The sequence below is a fragment of the Dipodomys spectabilis genome, unplaced genomic scaffold, assembly GCF_019054845.1.
Source record: "Dipodomys spectabilis isolate Male_0828 unplaced genomic scaffold, ASM1905484v1 ptg000669l, whole genome shotgun sequence".
In the NCBI taxonomy this organism is placed as follows: Eukaryota; Metazoa; Chordata; class Mammalia; order Rodentia; family Heteromyidae; genus Dipodomys; species Dipodomys spectabilis.
In genome coordinates this window covers 369,653-382,548 of record NW_024871346.1, presented here as the reverse complement: position 1 = coordinate 382,548, position 12,896 = coordinate 369,653, and the positions used below count along the sequence as shown (strand labels likewise).

General features: G+C 46.8%; 1 protein-coding gene across 3 annotated transcripts in view; it reads left to right on the top strand.

Moving 5' to 3' along the window:
- The window catches only part of Tinag (tubulointerstitial nephritis antigen), a 39,436-nt gene extending 27,095 nt beyond the window's left edge, over positions 1-12,341 (top strand). For 2 of the 3 annotated variants that reach the window (XM_042671961.1, XM_042671963.1), the window contains exon 10: positions 11,992-12,341. In XM_042671961.1, the coding sequence (XP_042527895.1) occupies positions 11,992-12,265 (274 nt within the window). In that variant the 3' untranslated portion in view covers positions 12,266-12,341. Of the gene's footprint in view, positions 1-6,921; positions 6,968-11,991 lie in introns of all 3 variants that reach the window. The other variant, XM_042671962.1, reaches the window with a different exon arrangement.
- The last annotated feature ends 555 nt before the right edge of the window (positions 12,342-12,896 follow it).

Genomic DNA, 12,896 nt, shown 5'->3' with positions numbered 1-12,896 from the left:
AGGGCTGCATAGAGCTAAGAAGTGGACTGAGAGTAAGTCAGGAGAAAATCTACCATCTCCTGATGGAGTAGGAATGGGAGAGATAGGGCCAGAGGCAGTGTGGTTTAAAATAAAACAACACTGTCATTGGTGTAGGAGTTTTTAGAAGCTGGAATGCTGGAAGAAATCCAGAGAACCTGCGGCGAGGCTGGTCTTACAGGGAACGTGCAGCAGCTCTGCTCATCCAGTCAGAGCTGAGCGACATTTTCTATCAGATTTCCTTCTCTGTCTTGCAGATGTACGGCCAGGTTACCCTTCGGAGGGGGAGTTCGTGGGAGGAAGGCGTTGTTAGAGATGTAAGGAGAGTAGAGCTGGCTTGCTGCTGTCCAGAGGTTTCTGAGAATCCGAAGAGATTGCCTCTCCAAGGCATTCTGCCCCCTGGTGTGTGCTTTTCGCAGAGTGGCCAGCGGCTCAGCTCCTGGAAGCAGGAGAGGGAGGTTGAGTTCATCATTTCCAGAGGTGACATAAAGAGTTACAAAAACGAAGCACATGTTTAGGATACTGCAGTATGTGTTTAGAAAAATGATGCAGGCTTTAATAAGACACACACTTGGAGAAAATGGAAAATATGTTGAGCTTCAAGCTCTGGGAATGCTATGCTGTGTTTTTATGATTCTCTAATTTTTGTCCTTACTGGGTTCAAATTTTAATCTAGTTCCTTATGAGAAAAGCGTGATCATGTAATAACAGGGTGGTGATACTTTAAGAATCAGTTTTGCCGAGTAACTAAAAACCATCTTCTTAAATAATAGGTGTCTAATTATATTATCAAACTGTTTGCCTATTTTGTAGTCATAGCGTTTGGTATTTTCATATCTATCAATCCATCTATTATATATATATCTGTAAGGAAACTTGCCCTTTACAATAGTATAAATAATCTTTAGCAGTGACTTTCTAATATATTTTATTCCAATTTTCTATACATATAAATTTCAAGGAACTCCCAGTCACAAATTATTATTTAGGACAGTACTACAATAATTTGCTGTGGTTTTATTAGGGCCATTACTTTTGTCCTCATTTCTTACTCTTCTCTATCTTTTTTTTTTCCTGCATGCATCATTTATTTTTATCTCTGGCTATTTGAATAACAACAAAAGGCTAAGCTTGAATTTTCATGCTGTTATGTTTAACCTCTGGTGAATTCTGAGCAGATGTTTTAATTTGAGATTTTTAATGCATGGGGAAATCTAAGATAGTTAAATGAACATTTCTACTATGGTTACTTAGCAAATGCAAATGGATATGTGATAATTAGTGTAGATAATGTCAGACATTTAATTTGTGTTTGGATTTCAACAGCAAGGTACTTAGTTCTTTTCTGTTGGAGGGCAGGTGACACATGTACAGTTAAATATAATTCCTTGATTTTCCTTGAGGGAAACTGAGCCAGAGAAAGATTTCATGGTTTTGGTGTTCTGGGCAAGTTTTCATTACACATTTGAAACCTACATAGAAGCATATGCACAATGTACTTACCAAGATATTGTGCATTTGAAAATAATGTTTAGTCTCTTGGATAGTAAAAGTAATCAAGTAGATATGTGATTTTTCTTGAGTTCAGCTTTTTTTGGTGTTTATGGTTTGCAAGGAGAAACTAGCATTTCTATTTAGGTGGAGTCTGGAAATTCTGAACATACTTAAGTGAAACATCCAGTAAGCAATTGTATTTATAATATATATGACACATACTGTATATGTTAAAAATGGACTTTAAGACTTCAGATCCAAGCCTGTGAATATGATCAGCACTGAGATGGTGGTGAAAGTCCTGGAAATATTTAGGATTTCATGGGAAGGAATACGGCAAGATGGTAGTTCAAGGCCAAACCCTGAAGAAAAGTAACATTTGAAGGTCACCAGGAAAAGAGTGGTTGGTGGTGCCGCCCAGGGGAAGGAGAAAACTGGAGGACCACACTTCACACAGTTCGGGGAGTGAGAGGTCTGTGAAAACAGGAAGGGGTGGGGGGGGCAGTGCAGAATGCTGCACAAATTGTTTGAGCTAAATCGTATCTCCTGACAAATTTGATCTGAACCTTACCAGAAAGCAATAAATAAATAGATAAAATGCAATCCTTTAATTCATTTAGACACTTCTCAGATTGATTGTCACCTCACTGCTTAATATATGTTATTGATCGTGTGCCAGCGCTGTTAGGCGCTGGAGGTGAGGTGGGCAGCGTGAGTTAGAGGCAGTTGGATGCCGCTGGACGCGGGTCACGCAGCGAAGCTGCGTACAGGTCCCGGGGGGGAGGGGCTGCAGGAGATCTCCCCAGCCAAGCGAGCATGTGGACGCCCTAGGGCGGATGGCATTGACAAATGGGGTTTATGTTTCCCCGTCTGTTTTCAGAGCCGATGAACCCTGTTGTCTGGCCTGTCAGCACTGAGTCAAGCTGACAAGATGCTTTGTGCTGCGCTGGTTTTCTGTGGTCTGATGTGGGCCGTTCACGGCTTGTCAGCTCATTTGATGGCTAGATCTGTGCAGAGCTGTCACTGCTGTGCAGAGAACATGTCAACACCACACCCGGCACCAGCTCAGAAAGCCAGCTTCTCAGCTTCTCAGGCGTTAAAATGAAAGCCAGGCGCCGGCGGCTCACGCCTGTCATCCTAGCTACGCAGGAGGCTGAGATCTGAGGATCACAGCTCAAAGCCAGCCCGGGCAGGAAAGTCCACGAGACTCTTATCTCCAATAAACCACCAGAAAACTGGAAGTGGTGCTGTGGCTCAAGTGGTAGAGTGCTAGCTTAGGATGAAAAATTACCCAGGCCTCTGGTTCAAGCCCCACTACTGACACAAGAAAATATGGCATGTAAACATGGTGTGTATGTGTGAGACAGAAGGAGAGCGTGGTTTCAAGTGAAGAACAGTCCTCCTGATTGTAATGCACTGTTGTATTCAGTCTCAAGGCGTGGCTCGGGTGCAAACCCTGAGCTTTCTTTCCACAGCTCAGATTTCTCAGTTCTTACATTGCGATCTCAATACTGTTCTCCTTTTCCTGTTGCCAGTATTAAATGTGACAGTATATTCTCTACCTAGTAGATTGCTCATTATGTTTTCTTTCATTTTTAAAGTTTATACTTTCTCCAACTATTTATTAGTAGGAATCTATTTTCATAATTATTTTAATACGTTCTTCATACATGATTCTAAATATGGTAGCTATTAATTTATGAAGAGCTGTTGCTTTTACCATTATTTTTCAATTACTATTTAGGACCTAGGTTATTTTGAGAACATAAGCAAATATATAAGGATGAAAAGAGAAATGTGAGTATAGGAACATAAAACAATTCATTTGAGAACAATACACTAAAATTCTCTATGATCTTAGATAATAGAGTTCTATCTGTACCAAGAGAGCCAAATTAGCTCATTTATTACTGAATCACTAGATTATATAAAATCACTGTGGTTAAACATAATAAATTCCTAGTTGGGAAACACTGCTCATGAACAAATGACTCACCTGTTGAAATTGGCCGCAGATAATTTCCTGTATCAGCAGAGAACTTGGGAGTCAGGTCACCGCGAAGGTGGAGGAGATGCTTGGGTGGTGTTGTCAATGACAACACGCAGTGCTCATGTCCGCAGCCCTTTGCTATGGGCAGCTAAGATGGAATCTCATTCACCCCTTGGTACAATGCTATCCTCCCCAACTAGTTTTATAAGTTCTTTTTGTTGATTCTGGCTTAAATCTAACACCTCTTTGGGAAGTGTTTTTGTCAGACTTGTAATCACAGTGCTGCTCATGTGGAGGTATGGGGGCATGCCTGTCTAAACATGCAGAGATTGGGGGGGTCTCAGTGTTCAGAGGTGGGCGGGGCCTCAGAAGTAAGAAGCATGGTCAGTTATTTCTATCAACTGGGCAATGGGTCAGCTGCCTTGAAGAAGGAGGCCCTGCAGAGTTTTCCTCTGTGTCTCTGTGTAGCACGTAATGCAGGAGTACCTTTCAGGATCTCAGATTAGGATTTGATCCTGGCTCTAAAAATATTATTGCACATATCATGTATTCTTCCGAATTACCATGTACATGACAGCTATGTATAAATGATATGTATTTCTATGTTACAGATTTTATCATATGTATGATAGTTCAGATACAGGGATGACACATGGGGAGTTTCTGTTGAAAAGAATGTGTAGCTGTGGAAATCGACAATGTCTTGACTGCTTGAAAGTATCTGGGATAGTGCGTATCACTTTAGTAAGGCCAAAGAGAAGGTCAGCCAGTCTGTGTGCCAATAAGAAAAAAGGAAAATTATCAAAAAGAAACACACTCATATTCTGCCATTGATGCCTGTTACCTGTGCTGTAAGTGACACCTGTGGCTTACTTTCATCTGCAAATAAATGCATTAAGTGTGACTCCCGCAGTCACAGTCACAAGCATGCTCGTCACATTTCTGGCTTCAGATTAAACCTCTGGATGGCACGAATATGGGCCCCGTGAGAATACATTTTGTGATCATCTAACTGTTCCCCGTTCCTCGTGCCAACTGCAGACACCTCCACTTCCCAACCCATCCGCTTTCTAGCATACCCCCACCCCAGCCTCCGCTTCTGTGTGCAAGCCTCCTCCTTCAGACCCCTCGTGACTCTGGTGGTGCTCGAAGACCCGGCTGCCTTCACTCGTACCATGCTCTTCTTTGTGGTTACGACTTCATCGACCTGAGACTCATTTCTTACTGAAAATGATCCCAGGCTTTCCTTCTTTCTTCAGGTCATACTGTGTTATTTGCATTATTCTGTTATTGTGGCTTGCATTATTAAATGCCTTTTAGACACCAGTGGCATCTACTGTTGAAGTGTTACTGATCTCTATGGGCCTTGCTTTTCTTGTCTGTGAAGAAATCAGGTTAAAGTCCTATTATCTTGGTGGGCCATGGGGTTTTGAGCGTCCAACTCTGCAATGAGCCAACTTACTGAAATATTTAAATGAAAGAGGAGGAATGTTCCATAAAATTCCACTCAGCAAAGCAGTTCTCGGGCCAGATCCACCCCGTGGAGAGCCGCTGTCATGGTGGTCTCCTTCCTGCTCTGTGATTCCACGAGGAGGCAAACAGCCATTTGTCCTCCTGACACCAGTGAGGTGAGGTTCTCCCTTAAAGCAAAAGGTCCCACGGTAGTTGGTCATCCTTGCTGGTGATGAACAGGTGAGCTACGTTTGGCTAACCCTCAACCCTGCGTCTCCCTCCAAGTGCTGTGCTTTGATGAGAATGTCATCTCTGATCTCCGCTACGAAGGGCTGCGTTCCTCCCGTAAAAGATGGTCCTACTTCCCCTCTTAGTTATAATTGACAGTGATGGATGATGGCATCTGTCTTGCATCTGCTTTGCTCACCAGTGCACTTCATGTGATTTTGCACCTTTGAGCACACATCTGCCAATACACAGAATGCAGAGGGGCCGCTCCCCCCATCAGGTAGCAGATCATTCTGGTAATGTCACAAACAGAGCGCAGTCATCCATCCTTTCCTGTCGTATTTCTTCCTTCAGGCCGGTTTCCAGATGAGATGCTGTTGGCATGCCTTTTGCCTCTTGATAGACGGAGTGGTGGGAGCGGAGTGTGGGGCGTGTTAGGGGAATGGCTAGAGGCGTCGCCACCGGCACGTGTACAGCCTCCCCTGTGATATTTCCTGCAAAACTATCTTTCAGACATTTCCATCCATCTGTCAGGAAGCAGAAGGCATGCGAGCCTCTGGTGGAAGGGCCAATCAGGAAATGCATTTGATCTTAATTGTAGTGAATCCGTTTTGCTTAAGGAGGGAATATGGCGAGGGGCCGGGAGGTCTCTCATCACCATTGACACCCCCTTCATCGCCTTCGCCAGCATTCCCTGTCACTGCCAGCTCTGGCCAGCACTGCTGCCAGAATGGCCTAGTATGCCAGTATGGGACAGGTCGGTGGCAGGCGGAGAATGAACACTAAGCTGGATCTAGCCGGGCCAGGCAGGGTTGAGGCCTTTCTTCCTTGTAAAGCTGATGCAGTCCGAGATCGCTGCGGCTGGGTCTGTGATGTGTTTCTGAGTGAAGGAGCCACGCAACCTGTGAAGAGGAACTTGATGTTTGAGTTTCTCAGCAAATAGAACGTGCGAAGAATCCCTACCTTACTGGTCTCCTTGACAGAAAATGCATTGTAGGTTCAAGTTCTTCAGCGTGCTTCATGAAATGAGGCCAGTCCGGGGAATCTAGCATTTGATTTCCATACATTCAAGAGATTTCAGAAACTTGATACATTGTTGCATCGTCAAATGCTCTGAATATAAGAATTTGTTTGTGTAAAATGCCCCCATTTCTAGTAATTATCCGCATTTAAATTGTGACCTTTGTCAGTAGTCTTAGATTATTTCATTTAGGGTAGCATCTCCGAGGACAGGTTTTAAAGATAGTATCTTTTATTATCTTTTAGGTAGTTGTACAAGAAGAGTCTCCATTCCTGGAGGCAGTTTTGTCAGTAGAGCGCATCTCCCTCCACGTCACACTGTTCTTCTCCATCCCTCCCAGCCCCACCCCTTTCCTCGAGTTTCTTGCTTCACGAGGGTACCCATTGATTTTCTTGACCGCATTCCATGTGGCTCAAGTGGTAGAGCACCTGCCTAGCAAGATAGTATCTTTCCAGTACAGTAAGACGCCTAGCTGAGTTGTCTGAGGGTGTCTCTGTGTTTGTCAATAAGATTCATGTCCGTTTGCATCCTCCTTATAGATGAGTCTCTTCTGTGAATATAAATAACGTTGCGTGGAAGCAGAAGATGATGATGTGTCACTGCTGCAGGGCAGGGCTGACACTTTCCTTATTAAACTGACTGGAAGAGAAGGAAAAGTGAAATGCAAATAAAAACCTTTACCCCGATATTCACGATTGTTATCACTTATTATTTGTAGATGGGGCACACTGAGAGGCGCACAAGGGAAGAAAGAAAAGTTCTGGGTATGTATCCCTTCTGTTAGTTAACGTGTAAGGGAAGAATGATTTTAGATTGTAAGAGATGAACAGTTTTTATTTTTTCCATATTGATTGAGCATCAACAGGACTGTCTTGACATCTATATTCAAGTAAATCTTATACTTTCCTCCCCCCTCTATATATATCAACAAATGTGTGATGGCTGTGACATTAATGTTGTATCTTATCTATAGCATAATGTATACATATATATATCTTAAAAGCTAAATGGTCCTTGTATCATTAAAATACACATCTTTATGGAGAAAGAACATCTCATCTTAAATATTGCATGATGCTATAGGTAAGAGACACTTTGAAGCAGATTGGAGTGTATCATTGTAAATATCCAGTTAATTGTGAGTTGTGTCAATTGTCTCCAAGTCGTTATGCATTCGTCTTTCTTCACAAATAGTCTGAAGTCTAGGCAGAGATACGTAGCCTGTAACGTGAGTTTGATGTCACAGCGGTGGGTGAGACACAGCTTGCAAGCTTCCTCACCACACCGGCAGACACTTGACAGCGCCCCAAGCCAGTCACTAACGTGGCCACAACTGATGTTTTTCTGATTGATAGTTGATTTTTTATTTATTTATTTATTTTTTTGTCGGTTGTGGGGCCTGAGCTCTGGGCCTGGGCGCTGTCCCTCAGCTCTTCAGCTCAAGGCTAGTGCTCTACCACTTGAGCCACAGTGCCACTTCTGGCTTTTTTCTGCTTATGTGGTGCTGAGGAATCGAACCCAGGGCCTCATGCATGCAAGGCAAGCGCTCTACCACTGAGCCAGCCCACCAGCCCCAATGGAGTTTTTTTTTAATAGAAGGATATTTACATTTTGATGGAGCTTTTAAAAATATTTCCTTCATCAAAATAAACTTCAAATCAACAAAACAACAGTTTTCACTAATTAAAGAATGGAAGAGAGTGTGAGTTATTAGAATGCCTACAATTAAGTTGTCCTTTCTAAAAAATGAATTTGAAGGACATTGTTTCGTTACTGGGTAATACTTAAGGACCAGCTAAGGTCTTTGCTGTGTGGAGCTCACAGTGGCTGTTTGTGGGGAGGGGATGAATGGATGTGCAGAGAAATGTTCTGTAAGTCTCCCTGGCTCGTCTGATCGTTTCCAGCCTGGCCTTGTACAACAGTCCATCCATGTGGATGCGTGTGCATACATGGATGCAGCCCACCCCTACACACACACACACACACACACAACACCTGAGCCAGAAACAAAGCCCTGAGATCCAAACCGGATGGAGAGGCCGAGACTCCCAGGGCAGTCTTAGCCTGTGTCTTGCACATGATTGGAGTCAGCGTGAGTCTCCCACACAGGTAACCAGACATGCCCATGACATTGGCATAACAGAGGGCCAGGCAGCGGTACTTTCCCTCTAGTGCACAAGCAAACGGTGTATCTTTTTCGCAGAGTGAAAGGAAAGAGAAGTCAAACTGAAACAAACCACAGACACAAGCCCCATGAGTTCACTTGGATGGGCTGAGCCGCCTCAGGCTTGTGTGTTAGACTTGGGGAGTATTGACTTGCCTTGCAAAGGTGAGGCCCCCCCCCCCCGGAAATGGGCGGTATGGGGAAGAGAGCATCCCAGGGCTTCTGGGGTGAGGTCCCCCGGGAACGGTGGGTACGGGGAAAAGAGCGTCCCAGGGCTTCTGGGGTGAGGCCTCCTGGGAATGGGGGGTACGGGGAAGAGAGCGTCCCAGGGCTTCTGCTCCTTGGGGCTTCATTCAGGGCCTGGCGTGCACTCTAACGCTTAGCTCTCTAGGGTGGATAAGAAAAGTTGCAGTGTCCCTTCAGCTCAGATTCTTTAGCTGGAAAAAGGGCTGTATGTAGGGTCACCTCCCGGGGTGGGCAAAGAGCAATTATTTCTAGAAGAAGTGAAAGCACGTATTCCTTATCTCTGCATTCTGTGCGTTTTTTGAAGAGTTTAGGACTCTGCAAACCTCCAAGAAACCCGATAAGCTTCTTTTCCCACACTCTTCTGAAGATGTCTAGATATGTACAGACAGCCTGACAGCACTGTCCTGTGTTACAATAAACGTGCCCCAAGGCCTCCAATCCTGAGTCAAGCGTGGTGAAGAGCAGCGTGCTGTTCGTCTCACTGGGTGACACCCAGGATCCTGGCCAGGCCGTGCTGTGTTCTGATTCCATCCTGTCTACCTCCAGGGGGTGGGAAATTGCACAGGCCAGGCCGCATGCTTGCTCAGGGACTGGAATCCGGGTGTGTGTGGGGGGGTGAGGGTGGATCTTGAAATGCTTCCACCCCCGAACCCGTTCACCACTCACGACCTGAAATCTCAGTGAAGGAGAAACGCTCCAGGGCCTCCATTTCCTTACGAAGTCTGTCCTGCAGATCCGCACAGCAAACCGCGTCCTTACAGCCCAGGCTGCCTTCCTCCCGGGCAAGGAGAGCACTAGCTGCCTGGTGAGCAGCGTGTGGAGAGCCACGGGCAGGGCACGGCGGGAATGGGAAAGGGGGACCATCGGATAAGAAATGCCGCGACTGTGTCCGCGGGAATATGATTGTGCACGGCGAAAATCCCACCAACTCTAAGAAATAAGAAAGCGTACCCAGCCAGGCTTCCGGGTGTATTGTCATTCCACGCAGCTGTCTCCCGTCGGGAGGTGGGCAGGCGATCTGTGCGTGGATGGGCTCTATGCGTGGCTCACGTCTTGGTTTAGGTGGAGATTACGTGGCATAAACTTCACCAACCCATGAATAGATGCGCTAACTTGGACACTGAAAGCACAGAGCCCAAGGACTCAGAGCAAAAGGTTTTGTAATTAAGTGCAAGCCAATGTAGACATTTAAAAGCAGCAGAGTGGGTGAGGACAGAAGAGGAGGGAGGATAAGGTGAATTACAAAACAGGAGCCGCTTTGCAGGGGTCCTGGCTAATTTACAGAGAGACCCGCCTTCTCTAATTACATCGCCTTTCTTCTCCACCTCTGCGTGGTTCTCATTAGCATGGAAATTTGCACTTGCTTGAAGAAAACTCTCACAGACACTTCTCAGGTTCACCAAAGATCTAATGATGAAATTAGGAGTGTGAACAATCTTCAGCTATGCAAATGAGGGTGGGTACAGGGCTATGTATCATAGCACTGTGAATTTTAAAGTATTAGGCCTTTTAAAAGTGAGCTTGTGGGCTGGGAAGGTGGCTCAGTGGTAGAGCGCTTGCCTTGCCTACATGAGGCCCTGGGTTCGATTCCTCAGCACCACATAAGCAGAAAAAGCCGGAAGTGGCACTGTGGCTCAAGTGGTAGAGTGCTAGCTTTGAGCTGAAGAGCTGAGGGACAGCGCCCAGACCCAGAGTTCAAGACCCATGACTGACAGGAAAAAAAAGTGAGTTTGTGACTAACATTATTTGACTTTGTAGCCTTGTGTGCATGTACATATGTGTCATGCACACACACATACATATACACATACATACACACGTGTGGTTGTGTGTGTGCACAAACATGCGCATTACACATCTATGTGGTTGGAGACTATACACACGTGTAACCTAGCGTATGGATGTAATGGGCCTGACATGATATGGAAAGCCGAGTTCAGATCGCCGGTGCTGACTCGTACACACCTGTGTGTGCACTCATTTCCAGCCGTGCCACGCCCCGTTTGTCTTTGATGTAAGTGGAATTCACGATGACACACATCTTTGAGGTTGGTCTTTAGGGTGCCAGGGCTGGCCGAGGAGGTGAAGAACCTGCGGGTGGTAAATAGCTGCTCCTCCAGCGGCCGTGAGCACAGCTCTGAAGCCTGAGGGTCAGCCTGGCTCGCGGGAGGACCCCGGACAGGGCCACAGCCGAGCGTGGCGGCTGCGGCTGCGGCTGCGAAGCGTCTCGTTTCCGGGCTTGCCCACTCCACCTCGCCGTGGTCACCGGCCTGCCCTCCCCCCGCCCCTCCAGCTGCCCCGAGTCTCCCTCTCCTTGCTCCATTAAGATCGCAGTCGCTATGAACTTACTCACGCATGAGATCCATGTGTTCTTCTGGACCCATCCCAATTCCAATCATCCTTACTGTTTAAAAAGAACAAGAGGAGAAAGTCTACTTCTGTGGCTCTTGCTTTCTGAAGATCTATCGAGTATTCCTTCCTGGACCTGGGTGGGTGACCCTCCAAATAGCCAAGCACAGGGGCACGTGTCTGTAGCCCTAGAACTTGGGAAGTGGGGGCGGGAGAATCTACTCTCTGGACCAGGGTGGGCTGCGGGCGAGACCCTGGTCCAAAGTGTGAAACCAGTTGGAGGCTTGTGGACTGAGGTTCAGAGCCGGCTCAGGAAAGGAACGTCCAGGAAACTCGTATCTCCAGTTAGCCACCAACAAGCCGCACATGGAGCTCAAGTGGTAGAGCGACAGCCTTGAGTGGAAAAGCTCAGGGACAGCGCTCAGGCCCTGAGTTCAAACCCTAGCACCAGCACACAACAAACATCTAAAAGCAAACTTAACCCAACAAACTGTCTGCTGGTCTCCTGCCTCTGGTTTTGACCCCTTAAGTCAAGCTATCCCACCCACAAGAACAATGTAATGAAAACACACAATTGCCCTGTGGAAGTTCTTCCACATCTTCCTGAGCCATCCAGACAAGTGAGATACAGCTCTAGGGACCTCACCCTTCCGGAAGCTTACATTTCCACCTTGACACATGGCTGATGTTGGCCATCTCCCACAGATAGCTGTTGGTCTTCCTGTACCTAGAGCAGGCTGGCTGTGTAGCCGACGTCTGCAGCTCTAGCTTGTGAGCATCTCTGGCTCAGCATTTCAAACACTCACGGTTAGCTCACAGTATGGGCTATTGCCAAGGTCTCCACGCTTCGTGTATTAATGGAACGTAAGTTGTTTATTTAGAAAATACTTAGGCTTTTAAATAATAGAGCCTATAATAAGTAAAAGTCAGCTAAAGCTGTCTATGAGTTTCCTGGATTTTTATGGGCAGGAGTAAAAATAAAATTCAACGTGTGATCCTCAGCACTTGTACTTTTTGTTTTTCTTGCAGATCGCTGCCAATTCCTGGGGAAAGTCTTGGGGAGAGAATGGCTATTTTAGGATTCTCCGCGGAGTCAATGAGTCTGATATTGAGAAGCTCATCATTGCCGCGTGGGGTCAACTGGCACGTTCCGACCAGGAGCCGTAGCCGTCCGGGTCCGCCGTCCAGGTCCGCCGTCCGGGTCCGCGGGCCGAGCACCTGGGCAGGTCTCACAGCGGCTTCAGCCACGCCGTGTCCCGGGGTGCGTGGACAGCGTCCGTCTTCATGTTTTGCCCAGGTTTGATTCTTGGGCTTCCCTTCCACTTCTGAGTTTGTGAGAACACGAATAAAAGGCAGCGGAGGGGGCTGATGCCTTTGAAGCTCCTGGGTCGTGGGTGATTTTCTCACGAAAGTGTCCCGTCTGCCTTGCTGTCCGTGGAGAGCGTGGCAGGTGTGCGGGAAGCTGGTGCGCTCTCTTCCCGAGATGCTGCGGCCTTCCCAGGGCCGCCGGGGCTGCTGGGGATGGAAATGGGCTGGGCGCCCGCCAGGGCCCCTCTGGGCCGGCTCAGTCCAGCTCACCCTTCATTTCCCTGGCGCGCTGCTAACTGGTAGTGTGAGCTCACAGCCTCACACTTGCGCCCCGCCCTCCTTCGGCCACTTGAGCCACACCCTGTGGCCCCTGTGCACCCGCCTTTGCTTGTTTGCTTTCTGCTACTTTCCACACAGGCCGCTTACTTCTTGCAGAGTTGGATGACAGGCAGACACCATCACACAGCTTTCTATTGGTTAAGAGCGAGGGATCTCCAAAACTTTTGCCTAGGCTGGCCTTGAACTGTGATCTTTCCAGTCTCTTGAATATCTGGGATTACAGGCGTGAACCGTATCACCCAGAATTGCTGAAAGAAGCAGAAAGGTGATTTGCTGTTTCTCCCAAA